This window comes from Podarcis muralis, chromosome 13 (assembly GCF_964188315.1).
Source record: "Podarcis muralis chromosome 13, rPodMur119.hap1.1, whole genome shotgun sequence".
NCBI lineage: Eukaryota > Metazoa > Chordata > Lepidosauria > Squamata > Lacertidae > Podarcis > Podarcis muralis.
This window is the reverse complement of record NC_135667.1, coordinates 14,958,956-14,981,538: the sequence shown is the minus strand read 5'-3', so window position 1 is coordinate 14,981,538 and position 22,583 is coordinate 14,958,956. Positions and strand designations below refer to the sequence as shown.

The window sequence follows — 22,583 nt, the reverse complement described above, 5'->3', positions numbered from 1 at the left end:
TAACCTCCAGGGGCAGGCCGTTCCACTCTCGAACAGCTCATTAATATGCAGAATAAATCTTCTTTTTTTTACTTTACAAGGTTTTTATTGTACTTCACCAGATCTTAACATATTACATTATTTGTAAGAACGGATTCCACATATCATTGAATTTGTCCATGGCAAAAATCTGCGTTTGTATGCACCTTGTTCATATGTTGCGAGTTTATACTGTAGAAGTCTTCAATCCAATCGTAGAAGGGAGAAGCATAAACCTTAATAAAGTTAATACGAAGAAGAAATCGGCAGGGTTCTCATGCAAAGCGGAGAACGTGGGGAACACCCATCCCAGAATAGCGCGTGCATGCGAGACTTTTGAAAGAAAGCTGAAGGCTCGCAATGCTGCCGGCGTCATGTGCAGCATCGGAGGCAGAAGAGTTTGGGGCGGGGAAGCCGCCTGCGCGAGGAGTTAAAGGCACCGAGCTGCGATTTCCTCCGCATCCTAGAGAGAAGCGGGAGCGCAGCGAACCTGGAGAGCTGGACGGACGGTACATGGCGGCGGCAACTTCCTGCAGGCAACCCAGACGCACACGCGCGCCTGGCTGTGCGCCTCTCCTGCTACCGGCTTAGGGGGTGGAGAAAGGGGCTGGGCCCCCGAGGTCGCGCCCCCCTTCCACTCCCCGCCCCCCCAGCGCACAGCCCCATCCTCCCGGGAGAAAGCGCGCAGGGGATCGGCGCCCGCCGTGCGCCCCGGAGGAGGAGGAGGAGCGCGCTGGGTGAGTGCGCTTCCCTGGGCGCGGAGAGGTGCGGGTGGCCAGCGGACGGGAGCAGGAAGGAGCAGGATCCTGGCCACGGGAGGGAAGAGGCGGCTGGGGAATAAACTCCACCCGGGTTTGGGGGGAGGCGAGGGGTGTGGAGAAGATCATCAGCCGCTTATGCCCGCGGAGTCCGGCAGAGCGCAGCCTGGCACGACCACCCCGCACTGTCCCCAAGAGGGGCATCAGGGCTGGCGCAACCTGCTGTCGCGGAGACAATGGCCATCGGAGGTTGGTGCCAATGGGGAAGGAAGGGAGCTCCTGCTCCTTCTCTGGCTGGTTCCCCGTCACCGCCTTTCCATATATATCCAGGTATCCCTTCATTCTCACCCAATCCTGTCCGCCTCCTGATTTCTGAAAGTCTCTGCCAGTTATCCATGGCGAATCTTTCCATGAAATTGGCACGCTGGGTTGGGGTGGGTAAAACGTCGGTTGCGCCCCCCTCCACGCACACAAGACTCAGTTTGGCACACCCCTGGGAACCTCGACGGTGCTCCTCTGGAGGCTTCCCCCCGCCTCGGCATATAAAACTGGCTAGGCTCCCCTCCCTCCCCTTAGCTACGGCCCTGCCCCAAACACCCTGTTCTTAGTGGGCTTATTTCACTACTGTATTCCCTTGCAGTTTTGTCTTGCCTTTCCCTCAAGATGCTCAGGGTGGCACAAGAAGCCCGTTCCCCTGCATGAACAAGCACATGCATGCACACACACACATTATAATCATAACAACAACCCTGTGAGGTAGATTAGGCTGAAGGATTGTGGCTGGCCCCAGGCCACGCAGTGAGCTTTCTAGCCAAGCAGGAATTTGATCCCAGATCTCCTAAGCTTCAAGTCTTATCTTTTTCCTCTTTCTCCTTCCCCGCTTTTCTGTCAGTTCCCCTCTTTCTCTTCCCAGTCTGCTTTTTCTGTCTTTGATCCTTCTGTCATGGATGCTTTCGCGGTGATTCCCGCGTTGCAGCGGGGTTAGTCTAGATGACTCTCAGGGTCCCTCCCAACTCTTCAATTCTATGGTTCTATGAAGTGAACATTTCTATTTACATACCGTATTTATTATCTTTGGATCGTGTTTGCATACAATTTAGAACAGTGGGGAATGACAGGGACTTGTCATTCAGGAGAACCGCTTTTTATAATTGACTTTGCAAGTTTTATTTTGGATGCACGTTTTTAATAAAATGTGTTATCATCTTGAACCACATGGGTGAGGGAGGGAAGTGTTGGATTCAGTGAGCATCAACGGAAAGTATGTGAATATACGGAGCTGTCTTCTATCAAAGCAGACAATTGGTTGATCTAGCGAACTATCGTCTCTGCTGATTGGAGGCTGTACTCCAGGGTTTCAGCCAGAGAGAAGTCTTCCCCATCACCACCTAAGACACCTGTACTAGGTGATTATTTTCCAACTGAAGATGCCCAGAACTGAACCTGGGATCTCTACATGCAATGCAACTCCTTCGCTCCCTCCCCCCCTACACACACACTTTTCTTTGTCTTTTAATAAATAGTGTTATTTGTGTTGTATAGACCAGGAATCTGGATCTGTATACCTCAGTTCTGCGACTTTTCTTTTTGGCTATTCAGAGAAAGTAGAATAAAGAGTGTGGGGGTTAGGGAGGAGCTTAATCTCAGGTCGTGGGTTTGAGCTCCACGTTGGGCAAAATGATTCCTGCATTGCACAGGGTTGAGCTAGATGGCCTTTGTGGGCTCTTCCAGCTCTTAAAATTCTATGATTCTACGAGAATGAGATGGCGGAATGAATTCAACGGACCACTTCCTGGTGCAACCGGGGGAACTGCATTTTGTGACCTGCATTTTTCCTCACAACAACCCTGTGATGTAGGTTAGAGAGAGCAGGGCGAGGAATGCCCCAAAAGTTACCTAATGGGCTTTATGGCTGAGTGGAGATTTCAACCTAGATTTCCCCGGGAATGAGTACTTTGTAACATTCTGTTTCATATCAAAATATACAGTGGTACTTCGTGTTATGTACTTAATCCGTTCCGGAGGTCCGCTCGTAACCGGAAACTGTTCGTAACATGAGGCGTGCTTTCACTAATGGCGCCTCCTGCTGCTGCCGTGCCGCCAGAGCGCGACTTCCGCTAGCATCCCGGGACAAAGTTTGCAACAAGGGGCATCTACTTCCGGGATAGTGGAGCGTGTAACCCAAAGCATTCGTAAGGGGGATGGTACGTAACACGAGGTACCACTGCACAGTGGTACCTCGGGTTACATACGCTTCAGGTTACAGACACTTCAGGTTACAGACTCCGCTAACCCAGAAATAGTACCTCAGGTTAAGAACTTTGCTTCAGGATGAGAACAGAAATCGTGCTGTGGCGGCAGCAGGCGGCCCCATTAGCTAAAGTGGTGCTTCAGGTTAAGAACAGTTTCAGGTTAAGAACGGACCTCTGGAACGAATTAAGTACTTAACCCGAGGTACCATTGTATGTTAAAAAGAAGAGTGGAATAACTTTCTTCTTCTTCTTCTTCTTCTTCTTCTTCTTCTTCTTCTTCTTCTTCTTCTTCTTCTTCTTTTTACAGACTCCAAGACCATAGGAGTCATAGAATTGTAGAGTTGGACCCTACTTTTTGCCTAAAGTAGAAAGCAAACCAGGGAAAGCAAACTGTGCTCTCCTTGCATCCCCACAAATTGGCTTGGTGTTTTTTTTGGTGGGGGGAGAGCGTTCCCCCCCCAAACACCAGGTGTGGGGAGGAGAGGGGAAATTGGAAATGCTTGCCATAGTGCTTCACTGAATTCCTTTCTAAAAATCACTTTTGCTTACTAAAAAGAAGAAGAGACCTACCCTCTTAGGTTGGGATAACTATCTGCCCCAAGGATTTCCAGACCTACAGTGGCCCACAGGCATCATCCAGTTGGTCCGCCATGTCTGTGGAGAACCCAGTGGGAGCAGCGGCTATGAAATGGCGGGGCCGGCCCATGAAATATTCATACTGCTTTTTAATTGTATTTTTAGTGCTCCTTTCATTTCTCTATATTGCATCTTATTATTTATTCTTGCCGTTCGCCTTGCATTCTGCGCAATCCAAATTGAAATACAGTCAGATGCAATATATGAGAAATGAAAGAGGCAATAAAAACACAATTAAATCTTCCACAGCCTCCAGTGCAATGCATTACAATTGCTGTGACGGGCAGGAAAATCATTAAGACCCTCAGCAATTTCAAAGCGGCCCGTGGGGAAAATGTTTTTTGGGGGACCACTGATCTATCCATTCTCTGCCTCCTGTTTCAATTTGAGATGCTTGGAAGAGACCCGACGGGACTGCAGTGTTCAGATTTCACTGTCTGCTGCTGTTGTTTTCTCCCACCCTGTCGTGGGCAGGATTCCCCATCGTTAAACCCAACATGATCTCCTGGATGGAGCAAAGGGACGAGCCGCGAGTCCTGAACCAGGACCTGGAGCGACGGCCGGAGGAAAGGGAAAGCGCAAGGGATGCTCACACAGGTGAGAGAAGTGGCAAAACTGTCACAGAACAGGGGAGCAAGACTAGAAGGGGCCAGAAGCCTCTGGGAAGGTTCTGCGGGGATCATGGTGTCGTGGTGTCACTTGGATGTACAGTGGTACCTCGCAAGACGAATGCCTCGCAAGACAAAAAACTCGCAAGACGAAAGGGTTTTTGGTTTTTTGAGTTGCTTCGCAAGACGATTTTCCCTATGGGCTTGCTTCGCAAGACGGAAACGTCTTGCAAGTTTGTTTCCTTTTTCTTAACACCGTTAATACAGTTGCGACTTGACTTCGAGGAGCAACTCATAGAACGCGGTTGTTGGCTGTTTGCAGTATGGTAGCGCAGCGGAAAGCTTGCTGGGGAGACCATGCATTAAAAAAAAAAGGACTCAAAAATAACTTAAACAAGGTTTTAATAAGAAAAACAAAAACTCCTTTTACACCAAATACATTAACAACCAAACCAGACCCGACCACCAACCCATCCCCCAGGGCAATGGGAGAGCTAGGTGCTGCTCCTTATATACTACACCCAATTGCTGACACAGCTCAATCAATACAACTCAGCAGCACCTGCTGTATTTCACAGCTGTAAAGCTGGGTCTCGTTAGTTTGCTCTGACCCTTGCTCTGGCCCCTTAAAGACATACACATCGGGTGGAACAATGATGAACCTTTACATTTAAAGAAACCATTCAACAGTGGTGTGGTAGCCTTTTTTGAGGTTTTTGAAGACTTTGGTGATTTTTGAAGCTTTTCCAAAACTTTTCCGAAACCGTGCTTCGCAAAACGAAAAAAATCACAAGACGAAAAAACTCGCTAAATGAATTAATTTCGTCTTGCGAGGCACCACTGTACCGTATTTTTCACTCCATAAGACGCACCTGACCATAAGATGCACCTAGTTTTCAGAGGCGAAAAGGGGGAAAGCCCCTTTTTTTGAGGATCAGCTCAAAGTTGTTGAGCTTACTTTGCAAAGGGGGAAAATCCTGTTTTTATGGGGTTCAACTCACAGTTCTGCAGCTTCTTTAGGAAAGGAAAGGGAGCCGTTTCTACAGTTTCCAGACAGAATCAGCCAGTCACATGTCGCTGGGGAAACAAACAGCCTCCGTCTGCAGAACATTCAACTATGGAGACCTGGGCAAGGGGCCGGGGCCGGAAAGGGAGCCAGCGATCGACCACACATTCGCTCCATAAGACGCACAGACATTTCCCCTTACTTTTTAGGAGGAAAAAAGTGTGTCTTATGGAGCGAAAAATACAGTAAGTGGTTCAAATTTGGGAAGAGCAGCAGGGTGCTCGGCTTTTGCCTTAACTTAGCATCCCGAAGCCTTGTGAGTTCAGATGCCCAGGCAGGTGAGGAATCAGGGTAGCAGCTCAGTGGTTGAAGCGCCTACTCTGTGTGCACATAGTCCCAGGTTCATTTGCTAGGTAGGGCAGAGACAGATACCCAGCTTGAATTCCTGGAGAGCTGCTGCCAATCATTGTACTGAGCTAGGTAGACCCAACGGTAAGACACAGGGCAAGGCAGCTCCCTATATTCCTGGACTGGCACATATCTTCCAACACAGTGATGCCCAAATCCACACCTATCAGCCAATCACCCATTCCCACCACCCTTCTGAGTAATACCCCTCCCCATCCTCTCACTATATATAAGGGTCTGGTGACTTCTGTTTCAGTGTATCTGAAGAAGTGCATGCACACAAAAGCTCATACCAAGAACTAACTTAGTTGGTCTCTAAGGTGCTACTGGAAGGAATGTTTTTTTTTTTATTTTTTTATTATTTTTTACTACGGCAGGCAGACCAACACGGCTACCTACCTGTAGCCCAAATCCAGGACATTGTCTTTCGGGTCTTCACTCCTCCACGTGTCACATGACCCATGTGAGATTGTGTCCGCACAAAAGTGCTTTTTTCCAGACACACCGCCCAAAACGTGTGCTTTCGGGGCATCGTGCTCGAAAAAAGCGCAGCCTGAAATTGCATGAAAACGCGGTGGCCATTGGATGGAAGAATGAGGAAATCCCGACAAAAGAACAGTGGCAAGAGAAACTGATGAATTATGCAGAACTGGCTAAATTGACACACAAATTGCGAGACAAGGACAACTGTGACTTCAGGGAGGAATGGGAACTTTATACAAATTACTTAAAAGCATAACAAAATGAATTGGACTCCTTGGCAGGTTTTGAATAAACATACACCAATTTATTGATTGATAACATGGTAGATAGATAATGTAAGGATTTGTATAATTTTATAACATGCAGAGAATAATATGTGTTGAGAAATCAGAGAGAGGAGCTGAGGGAAGTCTCTGGGGGAGGGGTTGAGGTGTGGGTGGGAAAAAGGGGGGGGGAAATAATGAATATGATATGTTTTGATAAGTTGTTATGTTGAAGTTGTTAATAAAAATATTTTAAAAAGAAAACGCGGTGGCCACTTTGGCCGCTGTCCTCTTGCGAGAAAAAGCAGGAAAGTCCTGTTTTTTTCCAGGGCAGTTGATGGGTATGCTAGCAAGGTAGGGGGGCCATTTTCAATTACGGTGCTCCTCACGCCCCCCAGGCCTAGCATCATCTCTCTGTTTCTGTTTCTATTGCCTGTGGCAATATAAAATGGATTTAAAAAATAAGTAAATAAATGCAGAAACCGCAAATAAGAAGAAGTTTAAAAATCACAACTCTTTTGTTCTCTTTTCTCAACTCCCTCTCTCTCTCTCTCTCTCTCTCTCTCTCTCTCTCTCTCTCGCCAGATGAGGGAACAACCAGTGAGAATGAGGACTGGGAAGAGGAAGAAACCCCGGTTGCGCCGGAGGACCCCGACTCCGAGGATCCCCCTGTGGTTTCCGCCCCGGTCCTGGGCTGGGAGGAGGCCTGTGAAGTCCTGCAGGGGGGCGGCAACAGCAGCAGCGGGGAGGGGGGCGGCAGCACCAAGGCGAGAGGGGCCAAATCCGGCCGAGGGAGGCGCCCCTGGGGTAGCCGCCCCTGTCGCCGCAGCTACCGCCGCGTGGCGGCCCCTCCCACCCGCTTCTTTGACTGCACGGACTGCGGGAAGAGCTTCACCCTGAGCTCTCACCTGATCCGCCACCAGCGGGTGCACACGGGGGAGAGGCCCTTCGGGTGCCGGTCGTGCGCCAAGAGCTTCTCTCAGCGTTCGGACTTGGTGCGCCACGAGCGCACGCACACGGGCGTCAAGCTCTACCGCTGCACGCAGTGCGACAAATCCTTCTCCGAGAGCTCCCACCTCATCCGCCACCAGATCATCCACTCGGGCGAGAAGCCCTTCAAGTGCAACGTCTGCGGCAAGCGCTACGGCGACAGCTCCTACCTCACCGTCCACCAGAGGGCGCACACGGGGGCCCGCCCCTACCGCTGCGCCCGCTGTGGCAAGAGCTTTGGCCGCTCCTCCACGCTCATCCGCCACCAGCGCGTGCACGGCGACCCGGCGCCCGCCCCAGGAGACAAACCGCGACCCCGTGGAATCTGGACGGCCTTCGCTCGCCTGCCCAGCCCCAGCCCGAGCGACGGGGACTCGGAACAAACCCTGTCTCCTCAGAGGTCGCCAACATTACCTGGGCCTTCCCTCACTCCTTCAATGCTGCCCCTGCCACCTTCCCCTCGGATCGACCCGCGCTCCATGAGGATTATGGGGTGGCAGTGGGGCGTTGAATAAAGGGTGGGCGTCTGGTCCGTATGAGACACAATGATACTGGTGGCAACCAGTTTCTGGAAAGCGAGATGATTAATGCATGCGGCCACAGGATGTGATGGCCAAGAGGACATCGGTCCTTGGGAGGAAAGAACGGGTGATGGGGGACTGGTTGCTCGGTCGCCATGGTGACCGAAGATTTTACCACAGAGCGTTTATTGACCACCAGGTAAAGAGTTTGGCCGTGGGCTCTTTGCTGAGGGCAATTCGTTGTTGGGGGAGAAATGGGTTAGGGGAGTGGGGTTCCCAACACTAATACTTTGCTTACCAAACCCGATCCCATTCCTGGAAGGGTATTCTAGGGCGATGCATCTGTTACCAGGGCAACGGAGCTGGGTAGTTTGGTAACCATGGGCGATCAGTTGCTACAGAAAGGTGAATTGGATGGTGATTCAGGAAGATACAATTCAGGTTCTCAAACAAGCAAGAAGGAAAGCAGAATTAGTTCTCAATGAAGTTGATTATTTTGTTGACTTATTCTTATAAAGAAAGGCTGAGATCATGGGGAATCCTGGGTTGTTATCCAGATAATTTAAGACAGCGGAGATCTTAGTAAATCACTGGTTGTCAGAAGGGAATGGTAAAGATTGGCTGTGCCCTCGTTATAAGCGGCCAGTTTCCATGGTAGCCAAAGAATGGTGGTTGGGTCGATGATGAGTGGAATCGGAGGCCAAGAGATTTGACTGAGGAAGGGCAGCCCACAAACATGGCAGCTGGCGGAGGGAGAAGGCCCAACAGTTTCAGGGTTGGGTTAGCAAAAACATCAGTGTTTCTTTATCGGGTAAGCTGTGTGAGATAAGGAGCTTCTCAAGGGAAGGGAAATCCAATTTGAAAGAGGTGCAGATGAGTTTTGCAGAGTCCCATTGATCGCAGTTGGTTGCTAGGAAGTGAGGAAATGGGCAGCTTGGGTGATTTCAGAACTTTGGTTGCTAAGGAGCTAGGGACCAGCCACTCGGTTGCTAGGTCTTGTGGCTTGAAAGGGAGGAGATTGGCAGATTGGTTGCTAGGAGATGGGAGGTAGCACAGGTGTGAGGAGATGGGTTGCCATCTTAGTCGTGTCCTCTGTGGTTGTTGTTTTCCCCCCATTTAGGCATCCCAAAAACCAAAACTCGTTAAGGTGTCCTCAAGCCGCTTTTCATTCAGCCCGACATTTATTTTCTGGTCAGCAGGTGGACTGGCCAGACCTTCAAGCCTTGGTTCTCTGTTCCACCTCCAACTTCCTGCTGGGGCTCTTGGGAAAGGAGGAGGTTTGGAAGGCAAAACGGACACTCCGACCAGGAGACAAGGCGGCCATCTTGTGGGAGGAGATAGTTGAAATGTATACATTGGGGCTGGAACCCAGGCTGGCAGTTAAGTCAACTTTTCTTCACTGGTAAATGTTCTTCCTGTTTCAGAGAAAGGTGTCGGGGTTTTTTAGGAATTTCTCAGTACTGTAAGATGACAAATGTATTTATTGGTCTTTGCCCTCCCTGCTCCCCCATACTTGTGTCCTAGAATTGTCTAATTTAGACTCTAAGCCTGCTACAAGCAGGGGCCTTTTATTAAACAAATGATTATGATACGATGGTGATGTCTACAAAAAGCTCATGAGGGGGCTCTGTGGTGCAGTGGGAAGTATTTATTGTCAGATAATAATAATTACAATAACAATAATAACGGCGATGCTTTAAGAACATCATTGTGAGGGGACAAACCTGTGGCTTCAGATAGTGTTGGACTCCAGCTGCCATCAGCCCCAGCCAGCATGGCTAGTGGAGGGCCATAGGTACCACACCAGTGGCCTAAATGTTGGGCTTCAGCTGCCATCATCCTTGACCGTCTAGCAAATTTAGCTGTTGTCTCCCAAGTTTCATACCACAAATAAAATAGTTGAAGCAGCATGATCCCTTTTCAATTATTTGTCCACACATTCTGAGCCACTGTTGAGCCAGGTTCCCATTTTGCAGCTTGCTTAACCTGAGGGTTAGTATCCAGCCCTCATGACAGTCTTTAAGATTGGGGGGGGGGGCAACAACGACTTGTGGTCATCCAGACATCACTGGACTCCCAACTCCCATCATTCCTGACCATTAGCTGGGACCACACATTCTCCATCCCTCACGCAAGAGGTTTAGCAGAAAGCAAAACAATGAGGTACAAGAGCAGAATAGGAGAGAACAAATAAAACGGCATTGACTTGCATTCTGTCATTAATTGTAGGCCGTGGCCTAATTTAACACTGGAGTGGCAGAAGTATAGGAGAAAGGGGAGCTCTTAGTTGTCCGTGGGAATGAGCATTTCAGAACAGACTTTGTCTGAATCCGAGCTAGGAATGTGTCCCTCAATATCACCAAGTGAGGGGCAACCAAACCGGCATGTTGCAGAATGGACACAAGGTGGCAACACTGAGCCATCAAGAATGCATAAGGAGGGTTTGCTGCCAAAATCACAATCTATGAAAGTTCCACCCCTTCTGAAAACTGTAAATACAGTGGTACCTCTGGTTAAGTACTTAATTCGTTCCGGAGGTCCGTTCTTAACCTGAAACTGTTCTTAACCTGAAGCACCACTTTAGCTAATGGGGCCTCCCGCTGCCGCCGCACGATTTCTGTTCTCATTCTGAGGTAAAGTTCTTAACCCGAGGTACTATTTCTGGGTTAGTGGAGTCTGTAACCTGAAGCGTCTGTAACCCGAGGTACTACTGTAGTATGGTTAAAGAGGAAACTTTAACTTCATCTACTTAAAGATGAAACTTCAGTGGATATTATATATTCTGCCACCCCAATCTCCACAGCAGTGCTGAGATTCCGAGGGTTCCTGTCCCTGACACCAGTGTTTCCTTTGGAAATGAGGCACAGCGGTTTATTTAGGATATATGGCAGGGGTCAGCAACCTAAGGCCAATGGGCCACAAGCGACCCCAAACTGAGCCGCCTGCTCAGCAAGTCCCTGCACACTGCTAAACCGGCACAGTGCAGCGTGGCGACTTGCTTCCATAGCACCGGAAATCAGCTGGAGTGAACCGGCCCAGGCGAGGTAAACCTTGCTGACTCCTGATATATGGCTTATTTACACACACACACACACACACACACACACACACACACACACACTTCTTTTTCTTTGGCGTTCACTCGTAGCCAAGTAATATTGTCTTCCATAAACACGGTTTTAACAATGAGTCTGTAGGTGACTGTGGAGGCCAATTCTGGATCCACACGTCCTTCCACAGTGGGGACATTGGTTTCTGGGCGGGAGTTGATCATGGTGTGGATTTGCCAAGTGTGCCTTCCTCTTAGCATGTTTCTTCTGTCCTGAGTTCGAGCGTCTTCAAAGCCCATGACACCTTTGGTGAAGGCTGTTCTCCAACTGGAGCGCTCGCAGGCCAGTGTTTCCCAGTTGTCAGTGTTTATACTACTTTTTTGAGATTTGCCTTGAGACAGTCTTTAAACCTCTTTTGTTGACCATTACTGTCAGGGGTTCAGGAGCAGAGGCGAGGGCAAGGGAGGAAACAGAGAGCGAGGGGGAGGAGTCCGAAGAAAGGATGAGTGATGACGACGACCCGAGATCTCCGAGTCTTTCCAGTGAATCGGAAGATTCACAGAAAGGAGCGCCAGTGGCCAGAGCAAAGGGGGGGCCTAGGGGGACACCCCAGGAGGAAGGGACCAGCGGGGGTTCAGAGGGCAGCAGTTGGAAATCGGGGCCAGCGTCCCCACCAGAGCGCAGTGGAGAGGAAGGACGTCAGGGATCGAGCCCTGGCAGCTCGCAGCAGGGAGGAGGGCATGAGTCAGGAGTGACCACACCCCCATCGGGGAGCGAAGAAACGGTCAAGCGGAAAGTGAAAGGCTGGGCGCGCGCGCCAAGTTCAAATGCACAGGAAGGCGGCGCAGTAAGCAGCCCGGAAAGGGAACCGGGTCCTAAAGCCCGACGCAAGGAGACAGGAGGGTCCGGGGGGTCAGCGTCAGAGGAGTCCCGGAGGGAGGAGACCACGGGGGGCAGAGGGACCCAGAGAAGGACGGTCAGGCGGAAAAGGTGGAGTAAGGCGAGGATATTAAGTTGGTGTACGAGGGGCGGAGATTCAGACGGAGCTTCGCCGGTCTAGCCATAAGACGTAGAGTTGCACGCAGCAGCTTGGAAATGGAAACTGTAACTCAATAAAGACTTTTATAAAGCGAACGCTGGCTAGCGTGATCCTCTGTGAGCTGGGATCGTGGAGCAGCTCTGACAATTACGCTTTCCATTTTTAAGTTCAGAATAAAGTAATTGCTTTGGAAGACGGTCATCAGGCATCCGCGCAACACATAGCTGTCAACTTTCAGATTTGAAAATAAGCGATCAGCAGCCTCACCTGTCCCAGAGACAGTCTACAGGATATCTAACAATCCGGGATAGCAGCGGGAAACGGCGCTGGAATAAGGGAATTTCCCACAAAAAAAGGGAAGGTTGACAGCTATGGCACGAAGTTGATGTTGAAGAATCATTGCTTCAACACGAGATATTAGTTCACCTGTCTTCCCAAGTGATGTGTAAAATTTTTCGGAGACACCGTTGATGGAATCTTTCGAGGAGATTCTCTCTCTCTCTCTCTCTCTCTCTCTCTCTCTCTCACACACACACACACACACACACACAACCCTATATCTATAATCTGAACCTGCAATGGAGTGGGTTGGAGCATTGCCATCCCAAAAGGGCCTTGCTTTTCCCATAGCCACAGCCGAAGATTAAAACAGAAATCAAACATGCTTTGAAACGTGGCTCCGGCCCTCCCTCCAGCTTGCTGATTTTTATGGAACATCATTGCAAAAGCTCTATCCTAAAACTCTCCTTTTGTCTTTCTAACTAACTGACCATTGGGGGGGGGGGTGCCACCCATTCGCCCTGTGGCACAGAGCTTTGTCCCAGCTAATGGCTCCTATTTAGTAGGCCATCACCAGGCTGGCTCCTGACTTGTATTTTAACATGCTAAATTAAATGTCTGGCACCCAGGAATTAGAAGGGGGGTCCAGGCACCCCATAAACTTCAGCTGGTGTAGAATTCAGTGGCCAAGTTGCTCACCAGGGCAAGACGGTCTGAGCATATTACACTGATCCTAGTCCAACTGCACTGGCTGCCAATCGGTTTCCAGGCCCAGTTCAAAGGGCTGCTTTTGACTTACAAAGCCCTAAATGGCTCAGGACTTGTTGTTGTTGCTTAGTCATTTAGTCATGTCCGACTCTTCGTGACCCCATGGACCAGAGCACGCCAGGCACTCCTGTCTTCCACTGCCTCCCGCAGTTTGGTCAAACTCATGCTGGCAGCTTCAAGAACACTGTCCAACCAATTTGTCAGGACTACAATACCTCAACCACCTCTCCACATATAAACTGTCTAGGATTCCACATACATCCTTTGAGGCCCTTCCTCATGTCTCCTTCACGTGAGGTCCAGAGGGTGGCAACACAAGAACAGGGCCTTCTCTGTAGTGGCTCCCGATCCATGGAATGCTCTCCCTAGAGAGATTCATCTGGCACCTTCATTATACAACTTTAAGGGCCATGCAAAAGAATGTTCCTCTTTAACCAGGCCTTGGGCTGATTAATATTCTACGGTCTTTTAAATGGGGGCGGGGCATTTTGTTTTGTTTTTCTATTTATTTGTGCTTTTGTCTTGTATTTTTTTAATTTTGTGAACTGCCCTGAGATCTTCGGGTGAAAGGCAGTATATAAATTTAATAAATAATAATAATAATAATTGTGATCATAGCAATACAGAGCTATTGGTGCAACTACCCTGGGAACAGTGTGTGCACCGTTCTGACCACTGAACTTCAAAAAGGATATTGTAGAGAACCTCAAAAAGGTAATTTCCTGCTGAAATCCTGTAACTTATTATACTTCAAATGTTCCCTGGTTTTTGTTTGCGTGTGTGTTTACCATGTTGGATGTGCTAAAGCAGAGCGAACGAGCGCAACAATTTAATAGCATTGGGGAGGCATCGCAGAACAACTCATAAAGTGAAATAGTGTGTACATGAGCCAGTAAAAATGTTCCACTAATGCACTCTTATTGCATCAATGATAAGTTACAGAGTAGACGTGGCGGGGAACCCACCAGACTACAGGAGTCCAAAGAGTACCGTATTTTTTGCTCTATAAGACTCACTTTTTCCCTCCTAAAAAGTAAGGGGAAATGTGTGTGCATCTTATGGAGCGAATGCAGGCTGCACAGCTATCCCAGAAGCCAGAACAGCAAGAGGGATTGCTGCTTTCACTGCACAGTGATCCCTCTTGCTGTTCTGGCTTCTGAGATTCAGAATATTTTGTTTCTTGTTTTCCTCCTACAAAAACTTGGTGCGTCTTATAGAGCGAAAAATACGGTGTGTTGCCTTAGGCCACCTGGTGTCAGGGCATTCAAACAGAGGAAACCTGGCTCAGCACACATGCTTTCAACCGCTACATGAGTTCCGGCTCAAATGAAGCCCTGGGAAGAGAGCAGCTTTGCTTATGAATACAATTAATTCAATTTATTTATCACTTCCGGCAATCAAGGAAGACTTGAAGTGACTTTTAAAAAAAAAGAGAGAATATGCAAAACGTACCACACATAGCAAACATTATCCATTGAAGCAATACTTTACACTCAGGGTGCTTCCGGACAAGCTATTCATTTAGTATTTATCCTGATTTGTTTGCAGGTAGATTAGACACGAGCATCCACTTTCGTTTGTTTGCAGGAAGGTGTGATCTTGCGTCAAAGGAAGTGTCCCACTCTTTCCCGTGGGTTTCCCCACCATTTTCTTGCAAAGAGTCCAGTCTCCTAAAGAAGCAGATTCGTTGTACAAGACCTCTCAAGCCCCTTTCTTAAGTTTGCCACCTGAATATGATGGTATGTGACTGAATCCCGTCCAGAAATAGTGATGGCCTAGAGGTGCCTTAAAAGTATTTTGCATTTTATACAATATATACAATATATACAATGTTGTATTTTATACAGTAATCAGGATTGTAACTCCTAGATTGGAACAAAATTATTGCCCAAAGACTTGGGAGAATTTTTAAAGAACAGTCTTTGCCTGGCGCTGAAAAGTTGTCAGTGCTGGCGCCAGGCGATCATCCCTAGGGAGAGAGCTTTCCACTACAGTATTGCATAAAAGGTTTTGATGTCGGTTTTACACTGAAATGAAATTCAACAAAACCCCAAAACGAAAACCAGACTGTGAAACAGCAAAAACCTTCTATTGCATTTAACTGGACTCCCTTTCAAGTAAACTCGACTGACCCCTCATTTCACGATGCCATAAGTGAATCTGAAGAATTGGGTTGATGTAATGACAAACCCAGACAGCATCTTCAAAAGCAGAGACATCACCTTGCCGACAAAGATCTGTATAGTTAAATCCATGGTTTTCCCAGTAGTGATGTATGGAAGTGAGAGCTGGACCATAAAGAAGGCTGATCGCCGAAGAATTGATGCTTTTGAATTATGGTGCTGGAGGAAACTCTTGAGAGTCCCATGGACTGCCAGAAGATCAAACCTATCCATTCTTAAGGAAATCAGCCCTGAGTGCTCACTGGAAGGACAGATCGTGAAGCTGAGGCTCCAGTACTTTGGCCACCTCATGAGAAGAGAAGACTCCCTGGAAAAGACCCTGATGTTGGGAAAGATTGAGGGCACAAGGAGAAAGGGACGACAGAGGACGAGATGGTTGGACAGTGTTCTCGAAGCTACCAACATGAGTTTGACCAAACTGCGGGAGGTAGTGGAAGACAGGAGTGCCTGGCCTGGCCTGCTCTGGTCCATGGGGTCATGAAGAGTCGGACATGACTAAACAACAACAACAAAAATCAGAGTGACCACCCCTCTCCCAGCTCTTGCCTGAGAGTCAAAATCATCCCCATCCTTGAGCAACCCATCCTTTCACTGTCTGCCTGCAACTCACAGGCATTTAACCTGCATGGTCACAGCTTTTTTTTTAACTGGCCAGCTGAAACCACGCATATCGAAAGCACGCAAGACGGGGAGCTTAAAAGCTCTTGCCACACTGGGTTTTCCCGTCCAGGAAGCTCTCGCACAGGCTAGGGAGGCTCTCGTGAAATTTCATTCAAGATCCCATGAGAACCTCCAGAGACTGAGAGAGTGCATCCCAGAGCCTAGCAAGCAAGGAGGGGAGATAAATCGTGTCCTCCCTTAAAGAGGGCACGTGTTGCGGTGAGACCTGGCAACCAAACCCTGTGTTGTGGGTGGGTACGATTGGATAGCCACAACACCCAACTGGTAGGTCCCTTGATGCAGGGTTTAATCAGGCCAATGGGACGCAGGCTAAACGGATCAAGGGACCTATATATATCTATGCACGTGACCCAGAGCTTCCTCTTTCGGTGCATGCATCGGAACACCCGCCCACCTCTCCCTATATTTAGGGCTTGTGCGCTTGACCTTGCTATGCCGTCGTGTGTCGTCAGTCGTTGGGACAGGGGCAGGGCAGGAATTTCCCCCACTTGGCTGATTGGCTGGTGCCATTTGGGCTTTGCCTGCCTCGTAGCAAATCGTCACAACTTGTAAGGTTGCGGATAGGCTCTGGTTCAGGTGATACGGATGAGAGCACGCTCTCGCCACCCCTATGTGAGGGGTATTCCGTTAAAGGAATCCAGGGACTCGATGGTTTGGTCAACCCCTGAGAGGGGGCTGTGCCCGTGCCAGAGTCCAAGGGGGCATTTGGGTGGCGGAGATAGCCTGTTCCCGGCTTTCCGCTTATCCAGGTGTTCACCCTAGGCTGACCTATGCTGGTGCCCTGGGTCGGCGCTACCTGCAACGGTGCAGGGAGCTAGTCGAACCAGAGCCTATGCAACCACTCACTTGCCGTAATCAATAAAGTTTGGCCTAAATTCTGCCAAAAAAACAAACCAAAATTTGAGTCTTGTCTGAATTTATTTAAGAGGGAGGTTTAAAGGTCTGAACACACAAAAATGCCTCTGCTTTGCATGGCAGGCAAGGCGTGTAACTTTGGAAAGGGAGGGCTTTGTGAGGGCTTTTCTGAGGTTGCTCTGACTGCATGCAATGTCAGCTTTGCACATAAGCCCCAGAACGTAACCCCAGAAAGTTGCGAGTTATCTGTATTTATACCAGGCCTGGCTCATCCAGAGGTTTTGTTACAGCAGCTGATATGGCATGCCTTTGCGCCATCCTGCACCTGAGGAGGGCTCCTAGGCCAAGCCTCACACAGCGCCTTGATGTCTTCTGACAACTCGGATTCAGACCAGGCCCCCATCTACACTATGCACGCCTTCCCCCCGAAAGAACCCTGGGAATTATAGTTTGCTAACACTGCTGAGAGTTGTTAGGAATCCCCTATTCCCCTCATAGATCTACAATTCCCACAGCAGTTGAATAGTCAGTCTCTCTTCTCTTGGAACTGTAGGACTGTGAGGGGAGATATCTCAGTTTAACCTGCCTTTCTGATGAGCTGTATTTATGTTTCCTTATACAAGGCCATCCCCCCCCCACTCCAAAATATGTCATGATTCATTCTGGTAAAAGGAAGGACCTATTTTTAGTAGATATGCAACATTCCAGCTAAGGAGCAAGGACATTTTAGTGGCTTGTTTATCTATAAAATAGTTGAGATTATTTCCTCCTTTAAAACAATACAGAATTACTTGGAAAGCCTGCGGCTCCTGGTTATGTTATTAATCAAAACTGTTTTAATATGAGAGATGTGTGTTTTAGGAAGTGGGTTTGGGGGTTTTGCCAGCTTGATTTTCTGCTCGGCACACAGTCAGGATCCTGCACACAACTGCCCCCCCCCCCACCAGCAAAAACTGTTACCAGAAAAATTGCTATAATCGCCTGTACCACCATAACTGCCACCAGCTTTCCACGGACGTGTTAAAAATCCTGGTTCTGGGCTGTACCGCTTGAGACTGTACATGGGGTGTTTGAAATGCTTCATCTTACAAAAAAATTATCTTTGCATACCTTCCCCCCTGAAATCTAATTGTCTGTGTGTATGATGTTTTCCCCTTCAAAATGGAAGAGCGTTCCAACGCATGTAACCCCCACCTGCCGCCTTAAGGGGTACAGCCAAGCCACAAGGAATTGATACCTCAGTGAGAACTAGGCCCTTAGCAACACCAAACTGACCATCCCCATCAACGCCCTGATCCCCAGCCTTTTTGGACCCTGGGGAACTCTTGGAAATCTAAGGAACTATCATGAGCCCCACAAAATACCCATTTTACAGGAGAAAAGCTGGCAGAGGAAGACAGAAACCAAATCCACATGTTAAAAAATTGTTCCAGGAAAAGATTCTTAAAAAAATAATAAAAATATTTTAACAGTTTGTATTTCATGCTGCAAAATGTAAGTTCTCCTTAATACAGTAATCATTTCTCTGCCAGTCACTTGATGGCATCTGTCATGTTCCTTTTGATTTAATAATAACAATAATAATTTATTTATACTCCGCCTATCTGGCTGGGTTTCCTCAGCCACTCTGGGCGGCTCCCAAACAAATATTAAAAACACTATACAGCATTAAACATTAAAAGCTTCCCTAAACAGGGCTGCCTTCAGATGCCTTTTAAAAGTAAGATAGTTGCTTATTGCCTTGACATCTGATGGGAGGGCGTTCCACAGGGCGGGTGCCACTACCGAGAAGGCCCTCTGCCTGATTTGAGGCTGGCATGGTGAAGGCCAGCTGTGGCTTTTCTGCAACAACAACAAAAACCAAAACTCCAAATGAAGTTTTCCCCCTCTTGCTATCCCAGCTAACTGCTAGTTTGAGCGTTGCATGGCTGCCCACATCTAGGCATCCCTGAGTTTGACCAGTTATTTGTTGAGGCACTTAACCAGAGTTTGTGTTTCCTTTGGAACGAGGCATGGCGGAGACTGTGGCATCTTTATGAGATATGGTTTATGTTATGTACTGAAGTTCTCACCCTGGCCACCAGGGGTATTGTGTATATAGTTTTCACTCAGGTCCATGTCAGTTAATTTAGGCGGGAAACCCTGGGTGGTTGTTGTTACAATGTTGACAGCCGGCTGCCTATAAAAGCAGGACGGCTTTTGCTGTTCAGTTCAGTTGCAGCTTACTTATAAAGAACTACTTGGAGAAATCTCTGTGTTGTCTGCTATGTCCACCCACTATTTAATAGTTTATTTACACACACATACAACCTGAGCCTACGATGGAGGGGGTTCAAAGCATGGCTCCCTTCATGGCCGCAGCCTTGGCTGCAAGCAGAAATGAGGCATGTCTCTGTCTCACAGGCTTCAGCCTTCTTCCTCCCCCAGCTTCTAGATTACACACCTCAATTATCCACTTTGGCCTTTGTCTTTCTAACTACCAGTGAGTTGAGGGAGGAGTGGGGATGACCCATTTGTCCCCTGGCTCTGAACCACTTCCTTTCTTACCTTCATGGGCCATTACCTCACCAGAAAGCTAGCCTGGGTATTCCAGGAATTTGCTTAGAAGTTAACACTTGCCAGATCCAAGAATTAGAAGGGGCATAAAGTCAGCACCTCCCCCCCAAACGAAGAACGGTATAAACAAACAAACAAACAAACGAGAAATATAAATTTATTTATTTGGTTTTTCAGATTAAAATTTTACAGTCACATATCGAACATACAGCATAAAAACAAGATTCCAAAGAACTTCCCTCCTCCCCTTTGTGGGCCTTATTGTTAATCATTTCCTCCTGCATCTTTTATGACAATCCAAATCTTTTCCGTCTCCATTGTGTCCAAAATTCACCATTAAGCTAAAGTGCTATTCCAATCCTACTAACAATTTTAACTGTTTACAATGAAAATAAGGGCATCCCAACAATTATCTGATGAAAATAAAAGGTTATCTGATGAAAATAGGGGTGTCCTATTCCATACCCTCCAACAATTTGCTGGTGATAATAGGGACCTCCTAACATGTCCTCCAACATTTCCCTGATGAAAACAGGGACATCCTAAGGAAGAGCGGGATGTTCCGAGATCAAATCTGAAACCGGGATGGCTTCTGTAAATCTGGGGCTGTCCCGGGAAAATAGGGACACTTGGACAAGCAGGAGCGTGGACAAGCCCTGAGCCAGGCTTCAAACCCAAGTCCAGTTCCACGTTTCAACCACTACACCGGAAAGCCCTGCCATGTGTCTCTGCAATGCCTCTGAGTCTTTGAGGAATGCCTTTGCACTTTTATTTATTTATTCCACAACATTTATATGCTTTTAATTGTAAAAGGAAACCTCAGTTCAGCAGGGATTTGAACTCAGGTCTCCGAGTTTTCCCTGGAATCCAGCCCTCAAACTACACCGTTGTGGCCAGGCAGGGGATTTTTAAGGTAGAAATCTGCTCCCTTTCATCAAAGAGCAGAACAAAGAGAGAGAGAGAAAACCCAGGAATCCTGACTCCCCCAAACCCAGCCAAAATAATTCCAGTGCCAGATTCGAATGGAAGCAGCAGCAACGAAAGTCAAAACAACCATGCTTGCTGTTCATTTATTTTTAAAAGCGTTTTGCCGGGGAGAGGCAGGAGGAGAGGCAACATGAGCTGGAGCTTTTTTAAGTGGCCTCAGACAATGTCGCCCGGGGCTAAGTCCACCTGCCTTCCTAGCCGGGATGAGTCACTTTCACTGTCCCAGCTTTCGCTTCCGATGCTCAGACACGCTGGGGAATCTCCGGAAGAGGGGCGAAGGCGGATTTCACCTCCTGACGTCAAGGTCCAGTCCAGATGAAGGGATAGGCCCAGACTTGCAGTGGAAGAAGTTGGCATGCCCAGGCATCCGACTTCATTTCCTTAGCGAGAGAGAGAGAGAGCGAGAGAGAGAGAGCGAGAGAGAGAGAAATCAGTCACTGGGAAGGAGAGTGTGTTTCACTGTCTAGGGCACCTAATAATTAACTCTTGGAAAGGTTGCTAGTGAGTGAACCAAGGCGAATTTTAGGCCCACCCCATAACACACACCCGAGGCCCCACGCATCAGAAACCGGAGCCCGAAACTACTTTGCAGGAACAAAACGATCAAGCGTATTCTGCTCACCCAGTAATGCTTGCAAGAACAAGAAAAAGGAAAAAGAAAGGAAGTCTTCTCGTTTAGTGCCTCTTCAACAATATTATGGATGCAGCTGGATTTATAAGGTTGTTATGTTTTGATTTGCAGCTGGAGGGGGACTGACCACGGTTGCCTTGTCATCAACAAGAGCAGTACCGGATTTACGAATAAGCTAAACAAGCTATAGCTTAGGGCCCCACTCTCTTGGGGGCCCCCAAAAAATTTAAAGGAGAAAAAAACTGGATGTACATTTCCAAAATATAAGATAAAAAAACAAATAAAATTAAACCTATATACAGTAACAGTGTTTTGTGTTGTGTAGGCTCCTATGATGTAAGTAATGGGCCCCGCCTGTTAGCCTGCTCCCTAAAATTGTATTTCAGTTCAACAATTACTTTGATAAAATACATATTTTGTTATGTGCAAATGGCTTTAGATACCTATTAGGTCCATAAATTGCCAGATAGCATATATTCAACACAAAAAACAGCAACAATTTGTTGTTGACAAAGGACAGCTGGACATATAAAGGGCCCCATTACCTTCAGTAGCTTAGGGCCTCATCAAACCTAAATCCGGCCCTGAACAAGAGAGTTGCTTCGACTTTCTTATACTGTATATATATAAAAAAATAATCTACGCCTCAGGACCACAATATAAGCTTGAACTTTGAAATCAGGTGGGGATGGGAGCTCAAGAAAGTGGCTGGGGGCTGATGGGAGTTGTTGTTCAAAACAGCTGGACTGGAGGCACCATGCTGGCAAAGTCTGAGCTCCATTATCCTGGCTCTAAGCATGTTTTAGGGAAGGGGCAGCGGGAAAGCAGATGAAGACTGAGTAGACCGTGCAGATCTAGGCTGGGTGGGCGGCCCAAGTAGAAGATACTGGAGCCTCTCCTCCACCCTCCATTGTCCCCCCAAGCGAAGTATCTTTTCTGGACTTCCCTTGTGGCTGCTCCTGCTGGCGGGAGTGGCCAAAGGTGGTCGCAGAAGATGAGGCTTCTGGGCCTCTGACAAAAGGAGGAACAGGCAGAGATCTAACTGGTAAGGCCTCCCCCTGTTGTGTGCGATGGGGAGCCACACCTGTTGATGCTCTGCCTGTCAAGCAGCCAGGGTGGCTTGCCAGGGTGGGTGAGAAGAAGGGCAGTCCAGCTGCCAAGTCTTTCTTCATGCCACCTCTAAATCCTCTTTTTCTGACCTGCGTCATGCGGCAAGCTGCACCTGCTGGACCCCCCTCTCCTGCACACCTGCTAAAATGTAAGAAGAGCCCCCAGGGCCCATCGTCCCGTTCTCCCAGTGGCCAGTCAGGCGCCTGTGGGGAGCCCACAAACAGGGCCTGAACGCGCAGCCGCTCTTCCCACGCAACTGGCATGAATGGGTGGCATGCCTGACTAAGCAGGCGTGAGATCTCCCCTACTTGGCACCTCAGTTTCCCTTCCCTCCGAACGCTTGGCCCACCAGACTCCGAACGCACCCCACCCGTCTCTGAGCTGGAAGGGGACCCAGTAGGCCTGGCTCCTTGCCCGGCGCTTTGCCCGCTGCTCCTCTTTCTTTCTCGAGCGTCTCCGGTTTCTTCGCAAACAGTAACCCGATGCCAGGACGTGCCAGGA

General features: G+C 48.4%; 1 protein-coding gene across 3 annotated transcripts; it reads left to right on the top strand.

Moving 5' to 3' along the window:
- Positions 1–623: 623 nt before the first annotated feature.
- On the top strand, positions 624–9,853 carry LOC114582842 (uncharacterized). Of its 3 annotated transcripts, none has more exons than XM_028704167.2 (3): positions 624–755; positions 4,139–4,261; positions 7,018–9,853. In XM_028704167.2, exons 2-3 carry the CDS (start codon positions 4,162–4,164, stop codon positions 7,935–7,937), a joined length of 1,020 nt encoding a protein of 339 aa, XP_028560000.2. In that variant the 5' UTR covers positions 624–755; positions 4,139–4,161; the 3' UTR covers positions 7,938–9,853. The 3 variants fall into 3 exon arrangements, with proteins under 3 accessions (XP_028560000.2, XP_028560001.2, XP_028559999.2); XM_028704168.2 differs by having other exon boundaries at positions 674–755; positions 4,055–4,261; XM_028704166.2 differs by lacking the exon at positions 624–755 and adding an exon at positions 767–1,106.
- Positions 9,854–22,583: the final 12,730 nt, after the last annotated feature.